The 26,150-nt window shown below is 44.4% G+C and overlaps 1 protein-coding gene across 2 annotated transcripts in view; it reads right to left on the reverse strand.

Annotated features, from left to right (window-relative positions):
- LOC120032290 (ATP-binding cassette sub-family C member 9-like) overlaps positions 1-22,054 on the reverse strand; it is a 62,205-nt gene extending 40,151 nt beyond the window's left edge. The window contains exons 1-12 of one of the 2 annotated variants that reach the window (XM_038978306.1): positions 21,927-22,054; positions 20,617-20,791; positions 16,040-16,181; positions 15,065-15,186; positions 14,685-14,851; positions 14,254-14,389; positions 13,964-14,070; positions 11,929-12,114; positions 4,806-4,970; positions 4,267-4,422; positions 1,208-1,342; positions 780-942 (exon numbers count right to left, since the gene is read on the reverse strand). In XM_038978306.1, coding sequence (XP_038834234.1) covers positions 780-942; positions 1,208-1,342; positions 4,267-4,422; positions 4,806-4,970; positions 11,929-12,114; positions 13,964-14,070; positions 14,254-14,389; positions 14,685-14,851; positions 15,065-15,186; positions 16,040-16,181; positions 20,617-20,767 — 1,630 coding nt within the window. In that variant the 5' untranslated portion in view covers positions 20,768-20,791; positions 21,927-22,054. The remainder of the gene's footprint in view (positions 1-779; positions 943-1,207; positions 1,343-4,266; positions 4,423-4,805; positions 4,971-11,928; positions 12,115-13,963; positions 14,071-14,253; positions 14,390-14,684; positions 14,852-15,064; positions 15,187-16,039; positions 16,182-20,616; positions 20,792-21,926) is intronic. The other variant, XM_038978305.1, reaches the window with a different exon arrangement.
- Positions 22,055-26,150: the final 4,096 nt, after the last annotated feature.

A 26,150-nucleotide genomic window follows, 5' to 3' on the forward strand; every position in this document is an offset into this window, starting at 1 on the left:
CAAGGTGTGTGTGTCTCACTAGACTTGGAGGTGTAGAGGGCCAAGGTGTGTGTGTGTCTCACTAGACTTGGAGGTGTAGAGGGCGAAGGTGTGTGTGTCTCACTAGACATGGAGGTGTAGAGGGCCAAGGTGTGTGTGTCTCACTAGACATGGAGGTGTAGAGGGTGAAGATGTGTGTGTCTCACTAGACATGGAGGTGTAGAGGGCGAAGATGTGTGTGTGTCTCACTAGACATGGAGGTGTAAAGGGCGAAGGTGTGTGTGTGTCTCACTAGACTTGGAGGTGTAGAGGGCCAAGGTGTGTGTGTGTCTCACTAGACATGGAGGTGTAGAGGGCAAAGGTGTGTGTGTCTCACTAGACATGGAGGTGTAGAGGGCAAAGATGTGTGTGTGTCTCACTAGACATGGAGGTGTAAAGGGCGAAGGTGTGTGTGTGTCTCACTAGACTTGGAGGTGTAGAGGGCCAAGGTGTGTGTGTGTCTCACTAGACTTGGAGGTGTAGAGGGCGAAGGTGTGTGTGTCTCACTAGACATGGAGGTGTAGAGGGCGAAGGTGTGTGTGTCTCACTAGACTTGGAGGTGTAGAGGGTGAAGGTGTGTGTGTGTCTCACTAGACATGGAGGTGTAGAGGGCGAAGGTGTGTGTGTCTCACTAGACATGGAGGTGTAGAGGGTGAATGTGTGTGTGTGTCTCACTAGACATGGAGGTGTAGAGGGCGAAGGTGTGTGTGTGTCTCATTAGACATGGAGGTGTAGAGGGCGAAGGTGTGTGTGTGTCTCACTAGACATGGAGGTGTAGAGGGCGAAGGTGCGGAGGCTAGTGAGCTCCTTGCCCCTGGTATCTTCTACACTGTCACAGAAGATGTTTTCCCAGGCGTACAGCTTCAACAGCTTGATCCCCTTCAGAATCTCTGTGGTCTTCTTCAGACGCTCCGTAGACTGGTCCTGTCAGAAGAGGGCGATGCCTTACTGAAGATTTCAACTACAAAATAATATGAATATTTTCTCATTTCAACTCTTTTTAAAGGCTATTGTTTCCTTATCATATACTGTTTCCCTCATCACAACAGAAAATAACTGAAATGTAGGCTATTTATTCATGGTAAAGCTTGCAGGTTCATATCTAGAGTGACAGTGAAACTACGATCTAAGGGATTGGTGCAGGCAGTGTTCAACCTGAGTGGCTCAACGTGAACAGAGGGTGACTCACCAGGGTGCTCTTCTGGGTGTCAGCCAGCTTGGTAGCGATCAGGTATTGGACTGGAGCCAGCAGCACGATGACTGAAGCTCCAATCAGAGCACTGGTCCCCAGCAGGTAGTACAGCAGGATCACGCCCATCACAATCTGAGCAGGAACACAACACAAAGACATGAGGGATATATTGGGGAGTTATTAGAGATGTATTAGGGAGTTATGAGGGATATATTAGGGAGTTATGAGGGATATATTAGGGAGTTATTAGGGATATATTAGGGAGTTATGAGGGAGTTATGAGGGATATATTAGGGAGTTATTAGGGATATATTAGGGAGTTATTAGGGATATATTAGGGAGTTATTAGGGATGTATTAGGGAGTTATGAGGGATATATTAGGGAGTTATTAGGGATATATTAGGGAGTTTTCAGGGAGTTATTAGGGATATATTAGTGATATATTAGGGAGTTATTAGGGATATATTATGGAGTTATTAGGGAGTTATTAGGGAGTTATTAGGGATATATTAGGGAGTTATTAGGGAGTTATTAGGGATATATTAGGGAGTTATGAGGGATATATTAGGGATATATTATGGATGTATTAGGGAGTTATTAGGGATGTATTAGGGAGTTATGAGGGATATATTAGGGAGTTATTAGGGAGTTATTAGGGATATATTAGGGAGTTATTAGGGATATATTAGGGAGTTATTAGGGATATATTAGGGAGTTATTAGGGAGTTATTAGGGATATATTAGGGAGTTATTAGGGATATATTAGGGAGTTATTAGGGATGTATTAGGGAGTTATGAGGGATATATTAGGGAGTTATTAGGGATATATTAGGGAGTTTTCAGGGAGTTATTAGGGATATATTAGTGATATATTAGGGAGTTATTAGGGATATATTATGGAGTTATTAGGGAGTTATTAGGGAGTTATTAGGGATATATTAGGGAGTTATTAGGGAGTTATTAGGGATATATTAGGGATATATTAGGGAGTTATTAGGGATATATTAGGGAGTTATTAGGGAGTTATTAGGGAGTTATTAGTGATATATTAGGGAGTTATTAGGGATATATTATGGAGTTATTAGGGAGTTATTAGTGATATATTAGGGAGTTATTAGGGATATATTATGGATATATTAGGGAGTTATTAGGGATATATTATGGAGTTATTAGGGAGTTATTAGGGAGTTATTAGGGATATATTAGGGAGTTATTAGGGAGTTATTAGGGATATATTAGGGAGTTATTAGGGATATATTAGGGAGTTATTAGGGATGTATTAGGGAGTTATGAGGGATATATTAGGGAGTTATTAGGGATATATTAGGGAGTTTTCAGGGAGTTATTAGGGATATATTAGTGATATATTAGGGAGTTATTAGGGATATATTATGGAGTTATTAGGGAGTTATTAGGGAGTTATTAGGGATATATTAGGGAGTTATTAGGGATATATTAGGGAGTTATTAGGGAGTTATTAGGGATATATTAGGGAGTTATGAGGGATATATTAGGGATATATTATGGATGTATTAGGGAGTTATTAGGGATGTATTAGGGAGTTATGAGGGATATATTAGGGAGTTATTAGGGAGTTATTAGGGATATATTAGGGAGTTATTAGGGATATATTAGGGAGTTATTAGGGATATATTAGGGAGTTATTAGGGAGTTATTAGGGAGTTATGAGGGATATATTAGGGATATATTAGGGAGTTATGAGGGATATATTAGGGATATATTAGGGAGTTATTAGGGATATATTAGGGAGTTATTAGGGAGTTATTAGGGAGTTATGAGGGATATATTAGGGAGTTATTAGGGATATATTAGGGAGTTATGAGGGATATATTAGGGATGTATTAGGGAGTTATGAGGGATATATTAGGGATGTATTAGTGATATATTCGTGATATATTATGGAGTTATTAGGGATGTATTAGGGAGTTATTAGGGATATATTAGGGATGTATTAGTGATATATTAGGGATATATTATGGATATATTAGGGAGTTATTAGGGATGTATTAGGGAGTTATGAGGGATATATTAGGGAGTTATGAGGGATATATTAGGGAGTTATGAGGGATATATTAGGGAGTTATGAGGGATATATTAGGGATGTATTAGTGATATATTCGTGATATATTATGGAGTTATTAGGGATGTATTAGGGAGTTATTAGGGATATATTAGTGATATATTAGGGAGTTATGAGGGATATATTAGGGATATATTATGGATATATTATGGAGTTATTAGGGATGTATTAGGGAGTTATTAGGGATATATTAGGGAGTTATTAGGGATATATTAGGGAGTTATTAGGGATATATTATGGAGTTATTAGGGATGTATTAGGGAGTTATTAGGGATATATTAGGGAGTTATTAGGGAGTTATTAGTGATATATTCGTGATATATTATGGAGTTATTAGGGATGTATTAGGGAGTTATTAGGGATATATTAGGGAGTTATTAGGGAGTTATTAGTGATATATTATGGAGTTATTAGGGATATATTAGGGAGTTATTAGGGATATATTAGGGAGTTATTAGTGATATATTCGTGATATATTATGGAGTTATTAGAGATGTATTAGGGAGTTATTAGGGATATAGTTGGGATATATTAGGGAGTTATTAGGGATGTATTAGTGATATATTAGGGATAAATTATTAATGCATAATATTACGGTCATATTGGTACTGGCAGATAATGGCTTAAAAAATACTTACTTGTTAACCCATATTCTGAGACAAAATCATGCTTTGGCGTCCACTTTAAGATCATGTTGTTGGCCGGATCATACATAGAGACTATGTCCAGATAGATTGTATCTTAACAGCATGGCACAACCTGCATTTATGTCAAATTGACCTCAAAAGTTTTTTGTTGTTGTTGCATTTTAGCTAACACTAACGCTTTTACTAACCTTAACCTAATTCTCCTAACCTGCTACGTTAATTCTCCTAACCTACTGCGTAAATTCTCCTAACCTGCTACGAAAAGTACATTTCGACATAAGCTGAATTCTATCTAGTCAAAAGCCACCTGCACTGGCATGGCCCAGAGGTTGGGACACAGGAAGAGGAACCACATGAGCTGGTTGGTTTCTATGGCAACCAGGTTGTTGATCTGGCCCAGGGTCATCTCTCCCATGGACATGTTAGAGGTGGACAGACGCAGGATCTTGTTGTAGATCATCGCCTAGGAAATGGGCAGGACAGAGGATATTAACAACCTACTAGATACAGTACATTCACTTCTGTGACTGTCTACGGCTGTCCCGATTCTCCACCTCTGTGACTGTCTACGGCTGTCCCGATTCTCCACCTCTGTGACTGTCTACGGCTGTCCCGATTCTCCACCTCTGTGACTGTCTACGGCTGTCCAGATTCTCCACTTTATTTTGCACCTCCCCACTCCCCGTCATGAATTGAACAATGGCAGAAACTCCCGTCAGCCAATGACTACACCAATCTAATGCTTTTAAATCTATGACAGAGACTGAACAAGTGAACACTTTGGGTAAAGGATGGAGAATCGGTGCCGCAGTATCCTACAAATCCCAGAATCCTCCAGTCAGTCACCAGCAGGGCTCCACGGAGGTTGATGCCGGTCTCTATGGTGACATAGTAGGAGGCCTGTAGGAAGGTCCGCTGTAGCACCAGGGCCAGGAACAGCAGAACAGCCAGCACTGACGTATTCTGGAGCAGCTCGTTGGACGACATAAAGTAGACCTCGAAATAGGGGACCTGATAGACAGTCACACACACACACACACACACACACACACACACACACACACACACACACACACACACACACACACACACACACACACACACACACACACACACACACACAGTAGGTTAGAGCAGATGTAGGGGACGGTAAAAAGCAAGACCTGACACTACCCAGACCCCGTCACTACCCAGACCCCGTCACTACCCAGGCCCCGTCACACACAGAAGGACAGAGAGTGAGAGAGTGTGAGATGAGTGAGGAATTTTCCATGTCACTCAGAAATGCACGCCTGCAGTACTTCAGCCTAAACTCTCTGTTCCTCTGTTCAGCCCTCTGACATGATGCTCTACTTTAGAGAGACGTTCCTCAGTTCAGCCCTCTGACATGATGCTCTACTTTAGAGAGACGTTCCTCTGTTCAGTCCTCTGACATGATGCTCTACTTTAGAGAGACGTTCCTCTGTTCAGCCCTCTGACATGATGCTCTACTTTAGAGAGACGTTCCTCTGTTCAGCCCTCTAACATGATGCTCTACTTTAGAGAGACGTTCCTCTGTTCAGCCCTCTAACATGATGCTCTACTTTAGAGAGACGTTCCTCTGTTCAGCCCTCTACCATGATGCTCTACTTTAGAGACGTTCCTCTGTTCAGCCCTCTGACATGATGCTCTACTTTAGAGAGACGTTCCTCTGTTCAGCCCTCTAACATGATGCTCTACTTTAGAGAGACGTTCCTCTGTTCAGTCCTCTGACATGATGCTCTACTTTAGAGAGACGTTCCTCTGTTCAGCCCTCTAACATGATGCTCTACTTTAGAGAGACGTTCCTCTGTTCAGCCCTCTAACATGATGCTCTACTTTAGAGAGACGTTCCTCTGTTCAGTCCTCTGACATGATGCTCTACTTTAGAGAGACGTTCCTCTGTTCAGCCCTCTGACATGATGCTCTACTTTAGAGAGACGTTCCTCTGTTCAGCCCTCTGACATGATGCTCTACTTTAGAGAGACGTTCCTCTGTTCAGCCCTCTACCATGATGCTCTACTTTAGAGAGACGTTCCTCTGTTCAGCCCTCTAACATGATGCTCTACTTTAGAGAGACGTTCCTCTGTTCAGTCCTCTGACATGATGCTCTACTTTAGAGAGACGTTCCTCTGTTCAGCCCTCTAACATGATGCTCTACTTTAGAGAGACGTTCCTCTGTTCAGTCCTCTGACATGATGCTCTACTTTAGAGAGACGTTCCTCAGTTCAGCCCTCTGACATGATGCTCTACTTTAGAGAGACGTTCCTCAGTTCAGTCCTCTGACATGATGCTCTACTTTAGAGAGACGTTCCTCTGTTCAGTCCTCTGACATGATGCTCTACTTTAGAGAGACGTTCCTCTGTTCAGCCCTCTAACATGATGCTCTACTTTAGAGAGACGTTCCTCTGTTCAGTCCTCTAACATGATGCTCTACTTTAGAGAGACGTTCCTCTGTTCAGTCCTCTGACATGATGCTCTACTTTAGAGAGACGTTCCTCTGTTCAGCCCTCTGACATGATGCTCTACTTTAGAGAGACGTTCCTCTGTTCAGCCCTCTGACATGATGCTCTACTTTAGAGAGACGTTCCTCTGTTCAGCCCTCTGACATGATGCTCTACTTTAGAGAGACGTTCCTCTGTTCAGTCCTCTGACATGATGCTCTACTTTAGAGAGACGTTCCTCTGTTCAGTCCTCTGACATGATGCTCTACTTTAGAGAGACGTTCCTCTGTTCAGTCCTCTGACATGATGCTCTACTTTAGAGAGACGTTCCTCTGTTCAGTCCTCTACCATGATGCTCTACTTTAGAGAGACGTTCCTCAGTTCAGTCCTCTGACATGATGCTCTACTTCAGTTCATCAGTTCAGTCCTCTAACATGATGCTCTACTTTAGTTCATCAGTTCAGTCCTCTAACATGATGCTCTACTTTAGTTCATCAGTTCAGTCCTCTAACATGATGCTCTACTAGTTCATCAGTTCAGTCCTCTAACATGATGCTCTACTAGTTCATCAGTTCAGTCCTCTAACATGATGCTCTACTAGTTCATCAGTTCAGTCCTCTAACATGATGCTCTACTAGTTCATCAGTTCAGTCCTCTAACATGATGCTCTACTAGTTCATCAGTTCAGTCCTCTAACATGATGCTCTACTAGTTCATCAGTTCAGTCCTCTAACATGATGCTCTACTAGTTCATCAGTTCAGTCCTCTAACATGATGCTCTACTAGTTCATCAGTTCAGTCCTCTAACATGATGCTCTACTAGTTCATCAGTTCAGTCCTCTAACATGATGCTCTACTAGTTCATCAGTTCAGTCCTCTAACATGATGCTCTACTAGTTCATCAGTTCAGTCCTCTAACATGATGCTCTACTAGTTCATCAGTTCAGTCCTCTAACATGATGCTCTACTAGTTCATCAGTTCAGTCCTCTAACATGATGCTCTACTAGTTCATCAGTTCAGTCCTCTAACATGATGCTCTACTAGTTCATCAGTTCAGTCCTCTAACATGATGCTCTACTAGTTCATCAGTTCAGTCCTCTAACATGATGCTCTACTAGTTCATCAGTTCAGTCCTCTAACATGATGCTCTACTTCAGTTCATCAGTTCAGTCCTCTAACATGATGCTCTACTAGTTCATCAATTCAGTCCTCTAACATGATGCTCTACTAGTTCATCAGTTCAGTCCTCTAACATGATGCTCTACTTTAGTTCATCAGTTCAGTCCTCTAACATGATGCTCTACTTCAGTTCATCAGTTCAGTCCTCTAACATGATGCTCTACTTTAGTTCATCAGTTCAGTCCTCTAACATGATGCTCTACTTCAGTTCATCAGTTCAGTCCTCTAACATGATGCTCTACTAGTTCATCAGTTCAGTCCTCTAACATGATGCTCTACTAGTTCATCAGTTCAGTCCTCTAACATGATGCTCTACTAGTTCATCAGTTCAGTCCTCTAACATGATGCTCTACTAGTTCATCAGTTCAGTCCTCTAACATGATGCTCTACTAGTTCATCAGTTCAGTCCTCTAACATGATGCTCTACTAGTTCATCAGTTCAGTCCTCTAACATGATGCTCTACTTTAGTTCATCAGTTCAGTCCTCTAACATGATGCTCTACTAGTTCATCAGTTCAGTCCTCTAACATGATGCTCTACTTCAGTTCATCAGTTCAGTCCTCTAACATGATGCTCTACTTTAGTTCATCAGTTCAGTCCTCTAACATGATGCTCTACTTCAGTTCATCAGTTCAGTCCTCTAACATGATGCTCTACTAGTTCATCAGTTCAGTCCTCTAACATGATGCTCTACTAGTTCATCAGTTCAGTCCTCTAACATGATGCTGCTGACTCCCACAGGTCCCAGGATAGTTTATTTCTGTGTCCTAAATGGATTTCTGGTGCACCTTTAACAGTTAGTTAAGCAAAGTGTGTGTGTGTGTGTGTGTGTGTGTGTGTGTGTGTTCGTGTGTGTGCGTGTGCGTGTGCGTGTGTGTGTGAGCGTGTTTCTGTATCTGTGTGTGTGTGAGGGTGTGAAATATGCTGTGTGATCATTTGTGTCTATAATATAATTGGTCTAATGGGGGTGACGTGGTGGCTGGGACAGGGACAGGGTTGGGAACAATGGCGCTGTCGACGCCTCGTGACATCACAGAGGAAGTGAGTCATCATGAGAAGACGAGCAGACCGCCCTGCTGCGCCCTCATGGCGGTACGATGTCGATGACACAACCCACAGCGTCAGACAGTGAGCTAACTATATAATAAACTATTTATCTCTATGGAGCTAACTAGCCAACAGTCACAACAACATGGAGGACTGTGTCACACAAACAAGACGTCTGCTGTTGTAACGGCTGTCAATGTCGTTCTCCTCCTCAGACGAGGAGGAGCATGGATCGGACCAAGATGCGGATTGGTGAGTATTCATGATTTAATGGCAAACCAACAAACACTACAAATTAACAAAACAACAAACGTGACTAACCTGACACAGTCCTGTGTGGCCCAAACGCTGACACAGGAACAAACACCCACAAAACACAAGTGAAACCCAGGCTGCCTTAGTATGATTCTCAATCAGGGACAACGATAGACACCTGTCTCTGATTGAGAATCATACCAGGCCGAACACAAAATCCCAACATAGAAATAGAAAACATAGACTGCCCACCCAAAACTCACGCCCTGACCAATAAACACATACAAAACAAGAGAAAACAGGTCAGGAACGTGACATAACCCCCCCCTTAAGGTGCGAACTCCGGGCGCACCAGTACAAAGTCTAGGGGAGGGTCTGGGTGGGCATCTGACCACGGTGGTGGCTCAGGCTCTGGGCGAGGTCCCCACCCCACCATAGTCACTCCCCGCTTCCGTATCCCCCTCCCAATGACCACCCTCCAACTAAACCCACCTAAATGAAGGGGCAGCATCGGGATAAGGGGCAGCACCGGGATAAGGGGCAGCAGCTCCGGGATAAGGGGCAGCAGCTCCGGGCTGAGGGACGGCAGCTCCGGGCTGAGGGACTCTGGCAGGTCCTGGCTGAGGGACTCTGGCAGGTCCTGGCTGAGGGACTCTGGCAGGTCCTGGCTGAGGGACTCTGGCAGGTCCTGGCTGAGGGACTCTGGCAGGTCCTGGCTGAGGGACTCTGGCAGGTCCTGGCTGGACGGCTCTGGCAGGTCCTGGCTGGCGGCTGGCTCTGGCGGATCCTGGCTGGCGGCTGGCTCTGGCGGATCCTGGCTGGCGGCTGGCTCTGGCGGATCCTGGCTGGCGGCTGGCTCTGGCGGATCCTGGCTGGCGGCTGGCTCTGGCGGATCCTGGCTGGCGGCTGGCTCTGGCGGATCCTGGCTGGCGGCTGGCTCTGGCGGATCCTGGCTGGCGGCTGGCTCTGGTGGATCCTGGCTGGCGGAAGGCTCTGGTGGATCCTGGCTGGCGGAAGGCTCTGGCGGATCCTGGCTGGCTGGCTCCGGCAGCTCCTGACTGGCTGGCAGCTCCTGGCTGGACGGCTCTGGCTGGTCCTGGCTGGACGGCTCTGGCTGGTCCTGGCTGGACGGCTCTGGCTGGTCCTGGCTGGACGGCTCTGGCTGGTCCTGGCTGGACGGCTCTGGCTGGTCCTGGCTGGACGGCTCTGGCTGGTCCTGGCTGGGCGGCACTGGCTGGTCCTGGCTGGACGGCTCTGAAGGCTCGGGACAGACGGGCAGCGCTGGGCAGGCAGACAGTTCAGACCACGCTGGGCAGGCAGGCAGTTCAGACAGCGCTGGGAAGGCAGACAGTTCGGGCAGCGCTGAGCAGGCAAGCAGCGCAGGCGGCGTTGGGCAGACGGCCGACTCTGACCTGCTGAGGCGCACAGTAGGCCTGGTGCGTGGTGCCGGAACTGGAGGCACTGGGCTGGAGACACGCACCACAGGGAGAGTGCGTGGAGGAGGAACAGGGCTCTGGAAACGCACTGGAAGCCTGGTGCGTGGTGTCGGCACTGATGGTACTGGGCTGGGGTGGGAAGGTGGCGCCGGATATACCGGACCGTGAAGGAGGACACGCGCTCTTGAGCACCGAGCCTCCCCAACCCTACCAGGTTGAATGGTCCCCGTAGCCCTGCCAGTGCGACGAGGTGGAATAGCCCGCACTGGGCTATGCAGGCGAACCGGGGACACCACCTGTAAGGCTGGTGCCATGTACGCCGGCCCGAGGAGACGTACTGGAGGCCAGATACGTTGGGCCGGCTTCATGGCATCCGGCTCGATGCCCAACCTAGCCCTACCAGTGCGGCAAGGTGGAATAGCCCGCACTGGGCTAAGCACGCGTACTGGGGACACCGTGCGCTTTACCGCATAACACGGTGTCTGACCAGTACGACGCCCTCTCACTCCACGGTAAGCCCGGGGAGTTGGCTCAGGTATCCAACCCGGCTTCGCCACACTCCCCTTTAGCCCCCCCCCAAGAAATTTTTGGGTGAGCCTCTCGGGCTTCCAGCCGCTCTGCCTTGCTTTTGCCTCATAAAACCTCCTCTCCGCTTTCGCTGCCTCCAGCTCCGCTTTGGGACGGCGATATTCCCCTGGCTGAGTCCAGGGTCCTTTGCCGTCCAGGATCTCCTCCCATGTCCATTCCTCTTCTCTCCATTGCTTTTGTTCTTGCCGTCCTTCTCCAATCCGCTTGGTCCTGGTTTGGTGGGTGTTTCTGTAACGGCTGTCAATGTCGTTCTCCTCCTCAGACGAGGAGGAGCATGGATCGGACCAAGATGCGGATTGGTAAGTATTCATGATTTAATGGCAAACCAACAAACACTACAAATTAACAAAACAACAAACGTGACTAACCTGACACAGTCCTGTGTGGCCCAAACGCTGACACAGGAACAAACACCCACAAAACACAAGTGAAACCCAGGCTGCCTTAGTATGATTCTCAATCAGGGACAACGATAGACACCTGTCTCTGATTGAGAATCATACCAGGCCGAACACAAAATCCCAACATAGAAATAGAAAACATAGACTGCCCACCCAAAACTCACGCCCTGACCAATAAACACATACAAAACAAGAGAAAACAGGTCAGGAACGTGACAGCTGTGTCAAATTGAATCACTTGAATGAGCCGTAATGGACGGGACATAAGAACATAGGAGGGATGAACAGTAATTATGGTACCAGGAGCAGAGTTATGGGCTGATGGGAACAGTAACTATGGTACCAGGAGCAGAGTTATGGGCCGATGGGAACAGTAATTATGGTACCAGGAGCAGAGTTATGGGCCGATGGGAACAGTAATTATGGTACCAGGAGCAGAGTTATGGGCCGATGGGAACAGTAATTATGGTACCAGGAGCAGAGTTATGGGCCGATGGGAACAGTAATTATGGTACCAGGAGCAGAGTTATGGGCCAATGGGAACAGAAATTATGGTACCAGGAGCAGAGTTATGGGCCGATGGAAACAGTAATTACACACCACACTCCCTTCCTTGACGGGCTTTTTGTTGAGATGTTCGACGATGCCATAGATGCAGAGCGGCCCGGCGAAGCCCAGCAGATCCGCCAGGTAACGGAAGGTACTGCTGAGGAGGATGGGTCGGCCAAACGCCCGGTACATAGAACGCCAGATGGATGGAGCCTTCTCTGGGTCCTCGGCATTCTGCTAGGAGGGGGAGGGGACAGGGATGGAAGGGTTACAATTACACAGGAGAGTTCCACTACAATGAATCTCAGAGTGAAGATGAGACTACCTGATTACAGAGTCTGGTTCGCGAGACTACATTATAAAGGACCGTCTTTAGAGATATATTCAAACCTATCCTGGGCTTGACATGTGTATAGGATACAAGTGTAATATATCTAACACACAACGTTTTAACTGTAGAGAATCTGATCAGAATGTTCTAATTAAATCAAAGCAGGGATCCATTGAATGGTATGTCACTAAACGGGTGATCCATTGAATGGTATGTCACTAAACGGGTGATCCATTGAATGGTATGTCACTGCACGGGTGATCCATTGAATGGTATGTCACTAAACGGGTGATCCATTGAATGGTATGTCACTAAACGGGTGATCCATTGAATGGTATGTCACTGCATGGGTGATCCATTGAATGGTATGTCACTAAACGGGTGATCCATTGAATGGTATGTCACTGCATGGGTGATCCATTGAATGGTATGTCACTAAACGGGTGATCCATTGAATGGTATGTCACTAAACGGGTGATCCATTGAATGGTATGTCACTAAACGGGTGATCCATTGAATGGTATGTCACTGCATGGGTGATCCATTGAATGGTATGTCACTAAACGGGTGATCCATTGAATGGTATGTCACTAAACGGGTGATCCATTGAATGGTATGTCACTAAACGGGTGATCCATTGAATGGTATGTCACTGCATGGGTGATCCATTGAATGGTATGTCACTAAACGGGTGATCCATTGAATGGTATGTCACTAAACGGGTGATCCATTGAATGGTATGTCACTGCATGGGTGATCCATTAAATGGTATGTCACTGCATGGATGATCCATTGAATGGTATGTTACTAAACGGGTGATCCATTGAATGGTATGTCACTGCACGGGTGATCCATTGTATTATCAGGATAACTGTTTTCTATCCTCTAGATCATGTATTATCAGGATAACTGTTTTCTATCCCTCTAGATCATGTATTATCAGGATAACTGTTTTCTATCCTCTAGATCATGTATTATCAGGATAACTGTTTTCTATCCCTCTAGATCATGTATTATCAGGATAAATGTTTTCTATCCCTCTAGATCATGTATTATCAGGATAACTGTTTTCTATCCTCTAGTCTAGATCATGTATTATCAGGATAACTGTTTTCTATCCTCTAGATCATGTATTATCAGGATAACTGTTTTCTATCCCTCTAGATCATGTATTATCAGGATAACTGTTTTCTATCCTCTAGATCATGTATTATCAGGATAACTGTTTTCTATCCTCTAGATAGTGTTTTCTCTTCTTTCAGTCTCCATGTTTGCTCAGCACAGACCGGACATGTTTAAGCAGGAGCGCAATAGATTATGATCATTGTAGTTAATTACCATGTTATCTGCGCTAAACTGTGTAGAAAATTGGCCTGTTGGAATGTACAACTCCCTACTACATCGCACAGCTCAGGCTTGATCTGATTTATCTCTACAGAAACTGCACATCGAACTCACAGAGAAAAAAAAAACGAACTAAATGAAATTCAAATTTTTTAACGGACGTCAAGCAATTAGTTGTTTAAAAAAACGAATGTCGGTTAATCGCTCAGCATTACTGGGGATCCATTGAATGGTATGTCACTGCACTGGGGATCCATTGAATTGTATGTCATTGCACTGGGGATCCATTGAATGGTATGTCACTGCACTGGGGATCCATTGAATGGTATGTCACTGCACTGGGGATCCATTGAATGGTATGTCACTGTCAGAAGTAGAAAATGAAACTCTGTCGCTCCCTCCTCCACTCACCCTCTGATCCTCGTAGGCGTCTTTGAGCTTCAGGTAGTTGGTGAGGGCTCTCATGGCGATGGGGAGCTTGCCTATCTTCTTCAGCTCAATGGGTCTTTTATGGGCTCCTGTGATCAAGCCATCAATCCATCAAAATAATTGTACATCAATCAAAGTCCTTTTTTTACATCAGCAGCTGTCACAAAGTACTTTACAGATACCCAGCCTAAACCCCAAAGAGCAATCATTGCAGAAGCGGAAGAACAGTGGCCAGGAAAAACACCTGGAAGGAAGGAACGTAGGAAACAAACCTATAATCAGGGGGTTCATCCACCAGTATGTGGCCTTGGAGAGGAGGTTGACGAAGGGCTGGAGGAACCTCACTCCCAGGTCCTGAAGGTCCTCTGGAGGCTTTACCTTCTGGGGGTTGGCGAAGAACACGTACCTCTGCACGGACACCAGGACACAATGACAGAGAAAGACACACACACACACACCAGGACACAAAGACAGAGAAAGACACACACACACACACCAGGACACAAAGACAGAGAAAGACACACACACACACACACCAGGTAAAAAAGTAAAAAGCCAACAGGAGCTGAAATAAAGACCAAGCATCTGCTATCAGATCACATCAGTACACCACATCACATCCTCCTCTTCCTTCTTCTCTTTATATAGAGCCTGTATGACCCCTGACCCAGGAAGCAGTCAGTCCACCAGTACTCTAACTCACCCTGACCCTGATGACGTTGATCTCTACAGCCATGAGGAGTCCGTACAGAACGACCAGCAGGGCTGTGATACAGAACCTCAGGTGCAGCACTCCAACACCGTACTCTGCAAACTTCCACAGCTTGATGGACTTGGTGATGAACGCCAGAACCCAGTAGATAAACAGAGCTGAGGAAGAGGGAGGTTGGTCACTTCGTGCACTACTTTTCCCAGAGATGTGTCACAAGTATACTTTATTATGTACAGCAGAACGGTTCATGTGTAGCTAACTGTGTTTGGGCCATCTGCCAGCCTCTAAACTACTGCACCAAAGGGAGGCTAATTCAGCTCTAATTCAGAATTTGGAGTAATGAATGCACTGACGGTATCATTTTGACTCACCCAGCAGTAGTTTGGGGAAGTTGGATGTTTCTATGTTGTGGTAGTACACCACAGATGTAGTGGCTGCTATGAACCCCATAAACGCTGGCATGAAGAGGTGGAGGTGGTTGGTGTCCATCTGTCTGAAAGGATAGAGAGACAGGAGATTGCATCAATATCCAAAGAAACAAAGTCACTTTGCAACGTATCTCTGGTTTGTAGGTTGACATTGTATTCAGTCTCATACAGTTAACCCAGTGGCATTCAAACTTTTTCACCAGGATTTCTGGGGACCCCATTTTTCGCAATAATTTATCACAACCCCACCCCAAATCTAATGACACTGAAAATCAGTACATTTCGATTTTTACATCAACAAATAACCTTCTTTTCAAATTAAAAGAAACCAATAAATACATTTACTCAATACAATTTTATTTTCAAATGATCCTTCTCAAAAACGTTTGTATATTGTACCATACAATAATCTGTACTCTTAATTTGTTGTCCCCCCCTCACAAAATTGAAATATATTTGTATCAAATGTTGGGCGACACTGAAACTGTTCATGGAAGGAAGCTGCTAGCTTCAGCCACTAAATCAGCACGTGGTGCATTCAACAGGTTTAGATGCAGGGTTTGTGATGCATCAGACGATGGCTCCGATCATAGCTTTGTGTTACTGCAGCATTTTGGAGGATCTTATTGGTTGCAGTCTGGGTAAACGGGGGAGTGGGGTTATTTTGAGGGACAGTGGTTTCATTTTTCTATAAACATTGGTCTGGAGGGAAGCAAGGAAATTCAATAGTTCACTTGCACCAGAAACTTGGGAGCCATTAATTTTAGGATACAACGACAGAGAGGAATAGCACTTCTTCTGTAATCTCAGCAACGCAGAACAAAATCTCATGTGAACACTGGCTTCTGACCAGCTACAAATGTTTTCACAGTAGACTACCTCTTTGGTAACAGGAAGTAGTTTCAGGGGGGTTCTTACTTGTTGGAGACGATTCCCTCAGCGATCTCACAGACGTGGACAAACAGCAGAGTGAATGTGAGGATCCAGCGCAGGTTGTGTCCAGGGAAGTGGAGCCAGGTGTTATGGTGGATTTGAACCTTAGAGCTCTGACTGCCCCAGCCTAGAGGGAGGGAAGTGGGGCCAGGTGTTATGGTGGATCTGAACCTTAGAGCTCTGACTGCCCCAGCCTAGGGGGAGGGAAGTGGGGCCAGGTGTTATGGTAGATCTGAACCGTAGAGCTCTGACTGCCCCAGCCTAGGGGGAGGGAAGTGGGGCCAGGTGTTATGGTAGATCTGAACCTTAGAGCTCTGACTGCCCCAGCCTAGAGGGAGGGAAGTGGGGCCAGGTGTTATGGTGGATCTGAACCTTAGAGCTCTGACTGCCCCAGCCTAGGGGGAGGGAAGTGGAGCCAGGTGTTATGGTGGATCTGAACCTTAGAGCTCTGACTGCCCCAGCCTAGAGGGAGGGAAGTGGGGCCAGGTGTTATGGTGGATCTGAACCGTAGAGCTCTGACTGCCCCAGCCTAGGGGGAGGGAAGTGGAGCCAGGTGTTATGGTGGATCTGAACCGTAGAGCTCTGACTGCCCCAGCCTAGGGGGAGGGAAGTGGAGCCAGGTGTTATGGTAGATCTGAACCGTAGAGCTCTGACTGCCCCAGCCTAGGGGGAGGGAAGTGGGGCCAGGTGTTATGGTAGATCTGAACCGTAGAGCTCTGACTGCCCCAGCCTAGGAGAACACACACACTCAGATAAGCAGGAACATAAGCACACAAGCGTAAGAACGCATGCACGAACATGCAAACACACAGGGTTGGGCAGTAACGTAATCCACAAGTAATCCAAGTAATGACGTTACTCATTTTGAGTAATCCAAAGGATTACATTAATGATAACTGTATTTGTCATGCAATCTGTGATCAGTAACAGATGACGTCAACAGATAAACACAGCAGTTCATTCTAAAGCACTCTGCATTATTAAGGTTTTCCTGACAAACGATGAAAGTCATGGATGTTCTGGGTGACTCTTGGATAATGCAGGCAACTTTGGCAAGTGCCCTCAATGGTCAACTGTTTGTATTCCTTTAAGTCTAATGGTCAACGTTAACTGTTTGTACATCTTTAAGACTAATGGTCAACGTTAACTGTTTGTAAACCTTTAAGTCTAATGGTCAACTTTAACTGTTTGTAAACCTTTAAGTCTAATGGTCAACTTTAACTGTTTGTAAACCTTTAAGTCTAATGGTCAACTTTAACTGTTTGTAAACCTTTAAGACTAATGGTCAACGTTAACTGTTTGTACATCTTTAAATCTAATGGTCAACGTTAACTGTTTGTAAACCTTTAAGACTAATGGTCAACTTTAACTGTTTGTAAACCTTTAAGTCTAATGGTCAACGTTAACTGTTTGTACATCTTTAAATATAATGGTCAAAGCAAACACTCAGAACATACAGTAACAGAGAAACAGCGCCTCTTCAACCTCAGGAGGCTGAAGAAATTTGGCTTGTCACCTAAAACACTCACAAACTTTTACAGATGCATAATTGAGAGCATCCTGTCGGGCTGTATCACCGCCTGGTACGGCAACTGCTCCGCCCACAACCGTAGGGCTCTCCAGAGGGTAGTGAGGTCTGCACAACGCATCACCGGGGGCAAACTACCTGCCCTCCAGGACACTTACACCCCCCGATGTCACAGGAAGGCCAAAAAGATCATCAAGGACAACAACCACCCGAGCCACTGCCTGTTCACCCCGCTATCATCCAGAAGGCGAGGTCAGTACAGGTGCATCAAAGCAGGGACCGAGAAACTGAAAAACAGCTTCTATCTCAAGGCCATCAGACTGTTACACAGACATCACTAACATTGAGTGACTGCTGCCAACATACTGACTCATCTCTAGCCACTTTAATAATAAAAAATTGGATATAATAAATGTATCACTAGTCACTTTAAACAGTGCCACTTTATATAATGTTTACATACCCTACATTACTCATCTCATATGTATATACTCTACTCTATACCATCTACTGCATCTAGCCTATGCCGTTCGGCTATCGCTCATCCATATATTTATATGTACATATTCTTATTCATTCCTTTACACTTGTGTGTATAAGGTAGTTGTTGTTAAATTGTTATGTTACTTGTTAGATATTACTGCACGGTCTGAACTAGAAGCACAAGCATTTCACTACACTCGCATTAACATCTGCTAACCATGTGTATGTGACCAATAAAATTTGATTTGATTTGAAATGAAAAACACACACACAAAGATTTGACCAGGAAGCATCAGTTAATGTTTTCCTCAGGGACTGGGCTGCTAGTCAGAGCCATTCCCATTAAGCAGATGAGCAACAGACACACCCAGTCAGTTTCCCCAGAGTAGGCCTTCTAGAACAACACAACAATAGATTGTTATCAATAAACGTTGCGTTAAGGTGCAGAACGTTGGATTTGTCTGCTGGGGGGCAGGGAGGCCCCCACTCCGCTAAAAACATTGACAACTGCGTGCCATTTTCAAGGATTTGCCAACTAAATGTTACCAACTAAATTTGGTTGTAATAGGATCACCTATTAATTTTAGATTATTCCATGCAAAGAAAATGTGCACATTTAGCTCCATATTATAGTTACACAGCCAGTAACTGAATGCTTCTCACCATCAGTAAACATAGCTGATGTCATTTCAGATAGGCTACAGTACGTGAGGGTAGCATATCGATTCGGCATGTAGCTAACTAGCTAAGGAAACGACGTGTGTTTTAGCTTGCTTCATCAGAGAAGGCTTTTGGAAAGAGCTTGAAATCGGCAAGTAGCCTATATTTTGAGTCTAAAATCGTCCTGGTGAAGTTATCTGTCTGACACTCATCGCTACATCTGGCAAGCAAATCAAACAATATTCAGAGATAATTACCTAGCTAATTTATCCACGTAAAGTTAGCTGTTAGCTGTTAGCTAGCCAAATTGATGTGATTGGGGAAATTACACGATAAGAGAGTGATGCTGAGAGTCAGATTTTTCACTTTAAAATGTATGTCAAACAAAAAACAATGATTGCCAAGTTGAACAAACCATACCCTTATATGCACAAGGACTACTTTTAACAACTTCCACTGAACATTTTACAAGAACCCATTTACAACAGGGCAGATGCAAAGTTTGGTAACAGAATAATGGCTTGTGTTGTCGGTGCCGTCATTCTGTTACCAAATTTTGCATCTGACCTGTTCTTCAAGAAAATGTGTTTTCTATGTTTTCTCACAGTCCCACAACAATTTAGAGACCACAATCCCACAGTCCCACAGTCCTCCTAATCAGTTAGATAAAGTCTGGGCCAGAGCCAGGAGTCTAACCAGCTGTTCTGTGGTCTGGGGAAAGCTGCTTTATGTTGACTGGTGAAAATGAGACTGACAGCCAGCAGATCAATGAAAAACATTTTTTTTTATTTGACTAGTCAAGTCAGTTAAGAACAAATTCTTATTTTCAATGACGGCCTAGGAACAGTGGGTTAACTGCCTTGTTCAGGGACAGAACGACAGATTTTTACCTTGTCAGCTCGGGGGAATCGATATAGCAGCTTTTCGGTTACTAGTCCAACGCTCTAACCACCAGGCTACCTGCCGCCCCACATACAGACCAGTGCTGAATGTCTGACACAAGATCAATCATAGGGCTTTACACAGAGTTTCCTATCTTCTACACAGGACTGTGAGTCTGTAACAGTGGGATTGATTAAACCCAGTCTGTGGTCAGTAGGCGTTATGCTTGCTTCAAGGCTTTATCTGAACGGTGAGACTGAAAGCTTAGAAAGAATGAAAAGTAGCTTGTATACAGTGCAGCATCTTAATACTGCTTTCTGTTGGTGAAGCATGTGTGGGGGATGACAGTAGCTTGAATATAGTGCAGCATCTTGATACTGCTTTCTGTTGGTGAAGCATGTGTGGGGGATGACAGTAGCTTGAATACAGTGCAGCATCTTAATACTGCTTTCTGTTGGTGAAGCATGTGTGGGGATGACAGTAGCTTGAATATAGTGCAGCATCTTGATACTGCTTTCTGTTGGTGAAGCATGTGTGGGGGATGACAGTAGCTTGAATATAGTGCAGCATCTTAATACTGCTTTCTGTTGGTGAAGCATGTGGGGGATGACAGTAGCTTGAATACAGTGCAGCATCTTAATACTGCTTTCTGTTGGTGAAGCATGTGTGGGGGATGAAAGGACTGTTACCAAAGGCATCCTTGAATCATGTTGCTTTGGGATTGTCACGCACACACCCACATTATCACCCACACAAACACAAACACAGACCATCAGAGCTAAAGCAATTCTATCCCTTTCTGACCCATTGTGCCCCCTTCTGAGCCTGTTCTGTCCCCTTCTGATCCCGTTGTGTTCCCCTCTGGTCCTATTCTGTCCCTGTTTCTGTTAAACCTTTAGAGATCAGTGTTCTGTGTGATCTCTAGGATTAAAGGTGGTCACACACACACACACACACACACACACACACACACATCATGAAGGTAAAGGACGTTGCATGGTCCACGTACCAATGAAGAGGATGGGGAAGGTGATGAAGAGCAGGAAGACGTGAGGGACCAGGTTGAGGGCGTCCACGAAGCAGCCATTGTTCAACATCCCCGTATCCACATTGTAGGCATTCTTGGTCACATTGTTGCCACAGAACGACAAGCCAGCCATGCCACCTTATTGGTCCAGAGAAGCCTGGGGGGAGGATCCAAGCCACAAAACTGTCAGTCAAGTCAAGAGCACCAGCTAGTCTAGTGGCTGGACAATGGAGAAGTAAACAATGAAAGTGGTCTAGCCGTAATGCTCTTTTAAAGGTGAATCAGCTTTTAAAAAACACAGGATACATTAGTAAGACTAAAGTGCTTTTCATGATTCAAATAACATTAGCCAACGGATATGGTGCTTTCAATATAGAGACTCTTTATGTAGTGTTGTGGCGTCTCTCTTGTCTGATGTGTGTTTTGTCCTATTTTGTTTTATATATATATATTTTTTTTTAAATCCCAGCCCCCGTCCCCGCAGGAGGCCTTTTGGTGTGCCGTCATTGTAAATAATAATTTGTTCTTAACTGGCTTGCCTAGTTAAATAAAGGTTAAATAAAAAATAAACAATGCTTAGAGAGTTTACATGGATCAATAATCATTAAAGGGAGGAATGCACCATACTATTTCCCAAGACTTGACTTTTTCTAATGTAATTTGTGTTAATGCCTTTCCTTGACAACAGAGACCTCACTAACTTCTGTTGACATGGTTGACAACACTGACAGTAACAGCAGTGCACTGTTATTCACCTGCCTACACCAATTCTTCAAGGCACAACACTGGCACCACAAGTCAAACTGGAATATCTTACTGCACAAATATACCTCTGCTTTATTCTGTTTTTCAAGACATGAAATGATGGTACACCTTGATAAGGAATGATCTGGTCTGATGATAGAGAAGGTTGCGGTTTAGTCTAGAGAAGCATTACTGACATCCAAGAGCTGCTCATCTTATTCCTGCCCAATCTAAAAGTCCTGTTGGCTCTCAACATAATGGAGCCAATCACAGGAAATAATTAAAGAAATGTTGCCAAACCATGTTAAAATTCATAGGTTTAATATTTATATAGGGATTTTATACAAACTGCATATTATACAGGTAGTTGTCCAATTGAAGCTGGAAAGTAGTTTCCCGACAGTTATTCTGATAAGAACTCAACACCTCTCACAAGAAAGTCGTTTTCAGACCTCTCCTATGAGTTATATGACCCTGTAGCTGAACACATGGCACAATATAGCAGACACGGCCATAACACAATAATAATAGAGATCAATGTAGCTTACCTCAGAGAAGTGTCCTTATTGACGCGGTTTCATTCGGTCGCCTGGGTTTTGGAGACAGTAACCACACAGCATATATTGGAGGTGGTTATTTTTAGCCTTTTAGCGCGTCGGCTGGCCATACTGCTCTCCCCTATCGGATTTCAAAACTTGACCAAGTCTGGTGAGGCAAACTTCCCTTGCCGCTAGGTTCCAGCACCAATCATGTGGTGGGGTAAGGTACATGTGTAGGAATGGTAGGCATACTGTATGTAGCAGGCTACAACGTAAGGGTGCGGTTTTATAAAACAGATTCATATTTTTAAGAGGGTTACATTTTATAGGCAAAGGCTTCAGTAAATATTCGCATATTTTTTTATGAACACACAAACTGTATTCTGTGACTGAATATATATATACGCATTGTCCATATAGTTAATACTTGGAATTGACATGTCTCCTACAAGGACATGGGAGGACCTTGGATAGGCAAGTCTACAACTGACCTCTAGGCTACAATTCTATTGTTAGGCGCAATGAACCAGTAGCCTACTGATGTAAGCGGCCAGCAGGTACAACGACGAATCAGACCTATATGTGAAGTAAGCACTTGTCATTGATCTTAGGAATGTGCAATTATTGTTGGCAAAAAAACTTGGTGTCCTATACTAATCATTGTATCATTTGTAACCGTTTCATATCTCGAGGTGCGCGGTTTACAGATGACACAATCATGTGACATGACAATGCGTGAATATTATCACCAGACCGAGTCAAATTAAATAAATATTAGGCTTTCTGAGACCTCTCCGCATTACTTACCCCTATCTACGGCTCCGCTGTGTTCAGTCAGTTTTTTAGACGCGTCCTGTTATGGGATGTCTTGTGTTGTCCGGTCATTGATTTTCTCCTGGTGAGATTTGTGAAATGATCCAATGGAGAACGCTGCCGTTCTGAAGCGAATTCATTCCTTCCATTAGAACTGCGCTCGCATCATCAGTAGCAGCATCGTCTGATTTTTGCGTCCACTCCTACACGGTGGACAGACGTGGCTTTCTGCAGAAATATCACCCAGACAGATGAGTGCATAAAAACAATATCACGTTATTTAGGTCACCTAAAAAAAACGGGAGCGATCACTTAACGGTTGTTTTATTCCGCCGTTTTCCACAAATGATGTAGGTAAACGTTTCAGACAGTTCTGTTCTCGTTAATAAGGTCAAATAAAACGTATATTGGTAATAAATTATGGATGGATCACGTTCCCATTACGCCGACAGACATAAAGCAACCAACAGCAGCAAATATTAATTTAGGTCGTTGCATGTGACAATATGCAGATGTAAGCTACAGTGTGGAATGATGTAATAGCCTACATACACTAGGCTACACAGTGACCATGTTTCCTTATCAATGAATGATTGATTTCTCCTGATTAAGATCACTGATTGAGCAGACTATTGTTTGCAGACAACACTTGCTCGCTGTCTCCTACATAGGCCTCTGGTTCATGGCTATTCATTATTATGCCAGTTGCCATGATCGGCCTTTCCATAATGCTTCATTATAACAGTGTTATTAAATGATCATAGATGACCATGTCTTACCCTGGGCACTGACAGCAATGTGTTATGACTGCTACCCTAATTAAACGGAAACCTGATTCTGACACAAACACACGTAGCTGATATGAGTCGGTCATGGTTGCTCATGGTCACGTGATGATGTAGTCCTGCGATTTCAAAATCAGTGTCGGCCCAAGCAAATTTCATCTTGGTCTAACGGTCAAGATGTTGGTTTCTCCAGTGGTAGACCAAGGAAGGATTTCATTAGAGTATCTATGGATCTCCCCCTATCTGCACCTGTAGCCAATGACATAACACCTTATTGACATCTGACTGAACCAAAAAGTACTATTGTACATAAATATTCAATACATATTTCTGAAGTGACAAGTGGAAGCATAATCAACCCTGTTACACACACATACACACACACACCATAACTCCCTTTACCCTCATGTAGGCTACTGACCCTCTCTGTACCCTCATGACTGAATCAGTACCAACCATCCTGCTGGCCTCAGCCAAGAAAACACTGTTCCCTCTTTCTCTCACACAAACACCCCCCCCCCCCCCCCCCCACACACACACACACACACACACACACCACTTCAGTAGCCTGAGAACTCCATTAAACTCACACACTGGGAACATGTCTAATTTTAACTCCTCCTCTTAGCCTCCATACCCGTAGTGTGTGTGCGTGTGTGTGTGTGTGTGTGTGTGTGTGTGTGTGTGTGTGTGTGTGTGTGTGTGTGTGTGTGTGTATGTGTGTGTGTGTGTGTGTGTGTGTGTGTGTGTGTGTGTGTGTGTGTGTGTGTGTGTGTGTGTGTGTGTGTGTGTGTGTGTGTGTGTGTGTGTGTGTGTGACCCTCTACCCCTGTTTGTTTGAATGAAAGCTCCTCTGGTTTTTAAGGAGGATTAAGAGATACACGTCTGCTGTATCTTGGAAAGCTTTTTATCTGATTTCAAAGAAATATATTCTACATTTCCCCCAGAGAGATTATAGTCCGTTATCCATATTAATAGAAGGATGGAGGATCTTTGAGGATGTGCTCGTTCTGCTTTGTTTTGATGGTGTGTCAGTATCACTCTGTCTGGATCAGGTAGAAACCCCTGGTGGAGTATTAGGCCGTTATTAGAAAGGTCCTCTCACTCTCAATAGGTGGTCTTTTCATAAAGCTTTTAAAAGGTCGGCTAAGTGCAGGAGATTCATCGGATGGGCGCTGGCTGCCGTTTGGGATGCACCAGGTGATTCATCTCTGATTTTGCTTTGATCTCTGGTGGGGAATACCTTCATCAGTGGTTTCCTACCTGCTGGTTATAATGCTTTAGCATGCACAGCAGCACACACAGGCTGGATTGTAATTACTGATCTCTGTGGTGGTCCAATTCAATGAGAATAACCAAGAGAAAAAGTCATTAGGAACGCCCACAAATCAATTATACTCATCTCAACAACCCGGAAAGAGTTCGATGGGTCATTTCTCATTTTCTTACTGTGTGTGTGTGTGTGTGTGTGTGTGTGTGTGTGTGTGTGTGTGTGTGTGTGTGTGTGTGTGTGTGTGTGTGTGTGTGTGTGTGTGTGTGTGTGTGTGTGTGTGTGTGTGTGTGTGTCAGAGGAGGCTGGTGGGAGGAGCTATATGAAGACAGGCTCATTGTAATAGCTGGAATGGAATGAATGGAATGGTACCAAACACATCAACCACATGGAAAACAATGTTTGACTCCGTTCCATGACTCCATTCCAGTCATTACAATGAGCCCATCCTCCTATAGCTCCTCCTACCTGCCGCCTCTGGTGTGTGTGTCTGGGCATCTCTCTCTCTCTGTGTGTGTGTGTGTGTGTGTGTGTGTGTGTGTGTGTGTGTGTGTGTGTGTGTGTGTGTGTGTGTGTGTGTGTGTGTGTGTGTGTGTGCCTCAATATTATTCTCCACCTACAGTACACTGTATGCATAAATATACAGGTAACTGCCAAAATAAAGGAAACTCTAAACACAGTAAATGTGGGATACAACATATATTGAAAGCAGGTGCTTCCACACAGGTGTGGTTCCTGATTTAATGATTCAATTAACATCCCATCATGCCTAGGGTTATGTATTTTTTATACATCTCAGTGATTTTGAAAGAGGGGTCTCAAAGGAGCATAGGGGGTCCGCCCCTTTTTTTCAGTTTTCACCTAAAATGACATACCCAATTCTAAGTGCCTGTAGCTCAGGCCCTGAAGCAAGGATATGCATATTCTTGATACCATTTGAAAGGAAACACTTTGAAGGTTGTGGAAATGTGAAAGGAATGTAGGAGAATATAACACATTAGATCTGGTAAAAGATAATACAAAGAAACAAAAAACAGTTTTGTTGCATTTTTTTTTGTACCATCATCTTTGAAATACAAGAGAAAGGCCATAATGTATTATTCCAGGTGCAATTTAGATTTGGGCCACTAGATGGCAGCAGTGTATGTGCAAAGTTTATACTGATCCAATGAACCATTGCATATCTGTTCAAAAGGTTGTATCAAGACTGCCCAAATGTGCCTAATTGGTTAATTAATAACTTTTCAAGTTCAAAACTGTGCACTCTCCTCAAACAATAGCATGGTATTCTTTCACTGTAATAGCTACTGTAAATTGGACAGTACAGTTAGATTAACAAGAATTTAAGCTTTCTGCCAATATCAGA

This window comes from Salvelinus namaycush, chromosome 38 (genome assembly GCF_016432855.1).
Source record: "Salvelinus namaycush isolate Seneca chromosome 38, SaNama_1.0, whole genome shotgun sequence".
Taxonomy (NCBI): Eukaryota; Metazoa; Chordata; class Actinopteri; order Salmoniformes; family Salmonidae; genus Salvelinus; species Salvelinus namaycush.